The 6,840-nt window shown below is 30.9% G+C and overlaps 1 protein-coding gene across 1 annotated transcript; it reads left to right on the top strand.

Annotated features, from left to right (window-relative positions):
• The first annotated feature begins 232 nt into the window (after nt 1–232).
• Nucleotides 233–6,632, top strand: LOC128532941 (protein FAM133-like). The gene is made up of 9 exons (XM_053507093.1): nt 233–334; nt 440–511; nt 1,583–1,636; nt 2,568–2,637; nt 3,344–3,444; nt 3,695–3,820; nt 3,904–4,004; nt 5,423–5,486; nt 5,762–6,632. Exons 1-9 carry the CDS (start codon nt 317–319, stop codon nt 5,987–5,989), a joined length of 834 nt encoding a protein of 277 aa, XP_053363068.1. The 5' UTR covers nt 233–316; the 3' UTR covers nt 5,990–6,632.
• The last annotated feature ends 208 nt before the right edge of the window (nt 6,633–6,840 follow it).

The following is a 6,840-nucleotide window of genomic DNA, read 5'->3' as shown; positions in this document are numbered from 1 at the left end:
ACATCTGATAGTGAAGATCAGGACAAGAAGAAGAAGAAGAAGAAAAAGAAGAAAAAGAAAAAGAAGAAGAAAATGAAGAAGGTACAGAGCTAACAGAATTTTACTCTGTGTGTGTGTGTGTGTGTGTGTGTGTGTGTGTGTGTGTGTGTGTGTGTGTGTGTGTGTGTGTGCGTGTGTGTGTATGTGTGTGTGATTTCTTCACCTAATTGTAACTTGTTTAATTTAGGACTCATCGTCTGACAGCTCCAGCGATGATGAAAAGAAGAAGAAGAAAAGAAAGAAGAAAGACAAGAAAAGAAAGAAGAAGAAAAAGAAGATGAGGAAAAAGAAAATAGTTAGGAGAAATTTCTAATGTCCTTGTAAAATTTAATAGATTAATAGATACATTTTCTGTCTTCTCCTATTTATTATTATTATTATTATTATTATTATTATTTAGTATTCAAGCTCAAGCAGCAGTTCTTCTTCAAGCGAGAGTGAGGATGAGAAATCAGGCCAGAAACTAAAGAAGGTAGGACAAGTTTAATCATAATATATACCTGTATTATTTTTTTAATCAAGGTGCTTGATTAATAAAAAATAAAATTAAAATGATTTTAAATGATACTGCAACAATATTAATTCAGTAAGTAAACTAAATATAAAATGTAATAATTTTTCTATTTCAAGCGCCTGCTCCATTTTTAGCTTCTTCTTATTAAAAGATCAAATAAAAAGATCTGTCATTTTCTCCTACTACGTACAAAACACCTGGAACGTTTTCACAGCGCGTCACTTTTTCCACATTGTGTTATGTTACAGCCTTATTCCAAAATGGATTAAATTCATAATTTTCCAAAAAATTCTACAAACAATACTCCATAATGACAACGTAAAATAAGTTTGTTTGAAATCTTTGCACATTTATTAAAAATAAAAAACGAGAAGTGTGTGTGTGTGTGTGTGTGTGTGTCTTTTTAAATCATGTCCAATCAACTGAACCTACCGCAGGTGGACCCCAGTCGAGTTGTAGAAACATCTCGAGGATGATGAGGGGAAACAGGAAGCACCTGAGCTCAATTTTGAGTGTCATGGCAAAGGGTGTGAATACTTATGTACATGTGATTTTTTTTTTTTACATTGTTTATTTTTAATAAATTTGCAAAGATTTCAAACGAACTTTATCCACATTGTCGTTTTGGATTATTGTTTGTAGAATTTTGAGGAAAATAATGAATTGAATTAATTGTGGAATGAGGCTGTAACGTAACACAATGTGGGAAAAGTGAAGCGCTGTGAATATGTTCCTGATGCTCTGTATAATAAGAAGCTAATAATGAAGAAGAAGCCATTTTACTTGTATTAGAAAAAAATTAATAGGTAAACAAATATTAAAATTTTTAATTTAAATTAAATAAATTTAAAAATTCAATTTATATTCAATATAACCTGAAAAGTGAACTCTCACCCTCATTATAACCAGTATATGATTGTCTAATCATTTTATCTATTTAAATTTTTTATAAATTGCTAGCTAGCTAATGTTTGCTATTGGCTCGTCTTTAAAACATTTTAGTAATTTTTTGGACTTTGTTGTTAACAGGAAACAGGAAAATGGTCACTGTGGGGCGAAGCTGCTGCAGCTGAGGGAAATGAGGTTTGAGCTCTTAGTTTTATTTATAATTTAATTTATTCTTTTTATCGCTAAACGCTTACCAGATTAAGATTTTGATACAGATTTAGTTTTTATTTATTTATTTTTGGAAACATTCTAAATATAAAGTATTTTCCCCATTTTCCCAGGAGCACTTTGTAGACCTGATTGTCACTCATTCGTTACCATCACTACTTCCCTCTGTTTTTTCTCTCATCCTCTTTTTGTCTTTTTTATTTTAACATCTTTAAAATAAAAGTTTTTATTTTGTCACTATTTTATCTTTACTTTTCTACTTGGATTCTGTTCTTGGCTTCACACACCTTGCCCTCAACCTGTTTCCGGTACCCCATCCCTCCAGTGCATTGTATTCTCTCAGTAATTTTTTGAGACTTGGAATTTAATACTTCTTTATTTATTTCTTGTTATAAGTCCGAATCCAGCTTCTATCAGCTGAGCTCCTTAACCATTACTAACCCACTAGTTAAGCCTGTTAAACTTTTAACTACTGTAGCATGCTAACTTAGCTGTCTAGCTGAGATTAAATGGTTTGGAGAAATACCTGTTACAGAAGTATGAATGAATGAATAAATAAATAAATAAATAAATAAATAAATATTAACCATAAAAAACACATCTCAAAATGGAAAAACAGACTTCTACAAAGGCACTTTTGGTTCACTGATTAATTTCAGTTATGTGACAAAACTTTGAATAAAAACTTTTTTGTTTTTCCAGATTAAAGCTTTTATATAAAATAGAATATAGAAGTTAAGGTTTTAATACTTTTACATCAAACGTTAAATCTAAAGTAGCATCTTTCCGTCTGGTTGAAGTTACTGTAACGTGATGCTGCGCTGCGTTTTATTTCTGTTTGTTTATTATTAAAACCAAAACCAAACTCTCTCTCTCTCTCTCTCTCTCTCTCTCTCAGGGGTTATTACAGGGCGAGCTGGAGGGACGTTCAGGCGTGATGGCTGATGATTGGTCAGCGCCTCCAGCAGGTTTGTTTCAAACTGACACACTTGTCCTTTTTGCTCTTTTTATTAATCAATTCATTCTGTTGCATCGCTCCATTTCTTTTATTAAATCCTTCTTTTTTTCTCCACTTTTCATCTGAGGTGTGTGTTTATTTTTACACATTTTAAGCTACAAGGCTAATGCTCTGAAGTTAGGGTTAGCTTCACTTAGTGTTGCTTGCATTTTCTCCTGCCATCTCTCTCTTTTTTAATCTGTTCTTCTTTGTTTGGATGACTTTTCCTTCCTAATTCATTCATTCATTCATTCATTTATTTAACCACTGTATTTTTGGCATTTCTTTTCAAAATTCGCTTTTTATCAGATCCTGTTTATTCGTCTAATCCTTCTCTACATTTTTTACTCCTTTTATTAATTAATTTCTTTCTTTCCTAAATCTTAATATATTTATCTTTCTTTCCCTTTTCTTTTTTTCTTTTTCTTTCTTTCTTTCCCATTAATTAATTTATTGCCATCATAACTTTCTCCATCTCCTTTTTCTTTCTTTATCTTTTTTTTGCCATTTTTTATTTGTTTAATATCATTTCCTGTTTTCCCTTCTAATTTTCTAGTAATTCGTTCTTTAGAAAGAAAAGTATAGACAAGGTTTATTTACTATCATACAGTACATCACGCTCGGAACTGTACACCCTTTTAACTGTAGTTAATTCTACCTTCTGATTGATTTCCCAGCATTCCCTGCGGTCTGTGAGGCTGAGAGGACTGATGGGAAATGTGACGATGGTAAAAGAAGAGAAGAGGAAATGAAAGGGAAGCTAAGGAAAAAGAAAAAGGTTTAGTTAATTAGCAAATCATCTTAAAAAAGAATGGACTTAAATCGTTCTCTCATCAGTCGGTTCTCTGCTTTAATTAAAAACACAGCTATCATGATAACTAATGCTAATTCTCACAATGCAAATACTGCTTGTTTTTGTCACTTAGCAAGAGAGTCGTGTTAGCTAGCGATTAAACAAAATAAAGAGATTTAATTAAGTCTGTAAATAAAGTGACTCCTTTTTATCTAACCCAGTATCTTTCCATTAGGATTCTGCTTCATCGTCGGAATCAACCTCCTCCTGCTCAGAGAGTTCCTCCTCAGACAGCGAGGATGAAAAGAAGAAGAAAAAGAAGAAGAAGAAAAAGAAGAAGAAGAAAAAGAAAAAAAAGAAGGTGCACTGTTTATAAACGTAAATAAACGTAATAAATTATCTAAAGGATTGGACATAACCTTGTGCTCTTTCTGTCATTTTCAGGACTCGAGCTCATCTTCATCTGATTCCTCATCCTCATCGGATGATGATAAAAAGAAAAAGAAGAAAAAGAAAAAGAAGAAAAGGAAAAAGAAGAAGAAGAAAAAGAAGGTTAAGAAGTATTATAAGTATTTAAATAAATGGATAAATAACCGAAGATGCAGAACGCAACGGAAACACTGAAACACGCGTGTACATACATGATGCTAATGCTAATACTGGATCAGATGAATGAAATGTTAATGCTAGACTGAAGTCAATGAACTTACCTATATTACTTATATGCTAACGTTTAGGTTGTAAAATTCTAATAGTAACTCAGTTATGTGTAACACAAGCAAGAACATACTTTATGTTTTTTAATCAACTCATTGCAGATTAATGTAAGTGAATAAAATATTTAAACAAAAATAATTAAATGTAGTTAAATAAAAATAAATAAATAATAAACAAACATTAAATAAAAGTATGTATTCATCTAGGCAACATGCAAATTTATGCAAGTTTAGAATTTGTATAACATTATTATTCATAATATTTATTATTTACAAAAAAATAGCTTGGAGTTTATTCTGACTAAAATTTTATACTGCATTTATTCATCGATTTCCCTTGCTCAGGACTCGAGCTCGTCCTCATCGGACACATCCTCCTCAGACAGTGAGAACGAAAAGAGAAAGAAGAAGAAAAATAAAAAAAAGAAGAAAAAGAAGAAGAGGAAAATTGTGAGTTTCGTCCTCACACCACAATCATTTTACTGCCTTTTTATTTTTATTGATTAAAATCAATACACTGTTTATATTTTACATTTAGGCATTTGGAAGACGCTCTTATCCAGAGCAACTTACATTTTTATCTCATTACACATCTAAGCAGTTGAGGGTTAAGGGCCTTTGTTGGGTTTATATGTTGTTTTGTGTTTATAATGTTGTGTTACAGGCAAGCAGCTCTTCATCTTCATCTGACAGTGAGGAGGAACTGAAGAGGATGAAGAGAAAAAAAGGGGGAAAGAAGAAAAAGAAGAAGAAGGTGATTCCGGAATTCAGTTTTAATTTTATACAAACAAACCAAAAAACACAAATAAATATTTTTATTTATAGATTTATTGTATATAAATATTATATATTCAATATATAAGTATTGATTATTAGTTCATTACACATTTATTATTTTATTGGTATAGTTATTATTTATATTTTGTATTTTTTTCTTTTTATATAATTTTTTTTTTTTTTTTTTACTATTAGATTTTTTTTAATTAATATTTTCTACTCATCCTGTTGGTGGTTTATTTTACTTTCTGGAGCAGTTCATTTTTTTTATCAAATCAAGAAAAATAAATTCATACAACTTTTTTAGAAACTAATTTCAGAGTAATAAGTTTGATAATTTTTGTCACCTTGTTTCCATGACGTATATTGCCTTTATTGGTCCACTCCCCTCCCATATATGTGTTGCCATGCCAACCGGGTCCAGCCATTGACTGAAGTTTCTGACATGTTTTGATGTCTGTTCTGCACCAGGGCTCCAGTTCTCCTTCGCCTTACATCGATGATGAGAATGAAAAGAAGAAAGATGACTTAAAGGTGAAGAAATAAATTTCTTTATTTTTAACACATTAAAGTGTGTTGGTGAATATTTTTTAATGAGGTTAAAATTATTTTTTTCCTGTTTGTGCGCTCTATTTATCTACCTAGCTAAATGTTTTGTGGTAATGTGGTAATTAGTTCCCAACAAGCCATAATAGCAAAAATAATTTTGATTAGTTATTAGATTTATTAGAATAGTTGATTGGATTCATTACAAAGAGTCAATTTATTGAATCGATTCATAATGACTTATCTTGATTCTGACTGCTCAGGAGGAAGTGAAGGAGGAACCTCAGGATGGAGGACGAGAGGATAGAGAGCGATACGACATTTTTCCAGATGATCCCACAGCTGGATTCCCCACAGAGGGGGCGGAGTCTCAGGGGGAGGGTTCAAGGGTCACCTGGGGCGTCGGGGCTTTAAACTACAGATTTCACCAGGATCCTGAGAGAAACGGCAACGAGTCTGAGTTTTCAATGTTGAACGAGAATGAAGTGTGATTTGTAAAAAACAATCTTCAAAAAGTTGTTTTGCACTTTTTAATACTTTGGATTTAGATTTGATTAACAGCTTTTTTTTCTGGGTCATGAGCAGAATTTTTGAAACACAGGGCTTTTGTGTTGGAAATGAGTTTAAGTTCTTTATCTCAGAGCTAAATAAGAGATTTCTGATTTGTTACTTAAAGCAATTCATTTTTTTTCCTTATGGAGATGGAAATTATAATTTTTTGTAGCTTAGGTTTTAGACAGTTTCTCAGATTTTAGATTTCCTCCAATGAGCATGAAGGTCTAAAATGAGTCAGAAGGGACATTTAATATTTTAAAGTTTGTTATTAGCGAATAAACGCTTGGTGGTTGTATGGATGTTATAGCTTCACAACACAAATCAGTTCATATGATTTATTTTCCTACCATTTCAGAAAAAGATTAAAAAAAAATAAAATTTCAATTACATTAATGAATAAGGCACCGAGTGTGAAAAAACTGCTAAATAAAATTGGAATCAGATCAAAATTTTTAATCTCAGAAATAGAGATTACGAAGAAAATGCTACAATTTTATTCTATGGTTTTTAATAATATTATATTTATAACATACATTTGCAATGAACAATACATAAACAACAAATAAGATTTTAGTTTGATTCACCTCATATTAATTATTAATCATTTTGGTTAAAATGAGATACTGTTTTACTTTATTATCATTTTTTATTTGTTGAAATTTTGCTTTTTAGTAAAAAAAAATGTTTACAATTAAATTAAAATAAAATAAAACACCAAATGAGCTTTATAGTGTGATGATGTTTGTAGAATTATCTCAATTATGTTCAGGACAATAAAACGGTTTAT

This window comes from Clarias gariepinus, chromosome 11 (genome assembly GCF_024256425.1).
Source record: "Clarias gariepinus isolate MV-2021 ecotype Netherlands chromosome 11, CGAR_prim_01v2, whole genome shotgun sequence".
Taxonomy (NCBI): Eukaryota; Metazoa; Chordata; class Actinopteri; order Siluriformes; family Clariidae; genus Clarias; species Clarias gariepinus.
The sequence above is the reverse complement of the archived record's forward strand: the minus strand, read 5'-3'. Positions and strand labels throughout refer to the sequence as shown.

Coding starts and splice junctions, on each gene's coding strand:
- LOC128532941 (XM_053507093.1), top strand. Junction 512..1,582: donor CAGGCCAGAAACTAAAGAAG/GTAGGACAAGTT, acceptor TGTTGTTAACAG/GAAACAGGAAAATGGTCACT. Junction 1,637..2,567: donor CTGCAGCTGAGGGAAATGAG/GTTTGAGCTCTT, acceptor TCTCTCTCTCAG/GGGTTATTACAGGGCGAGCT.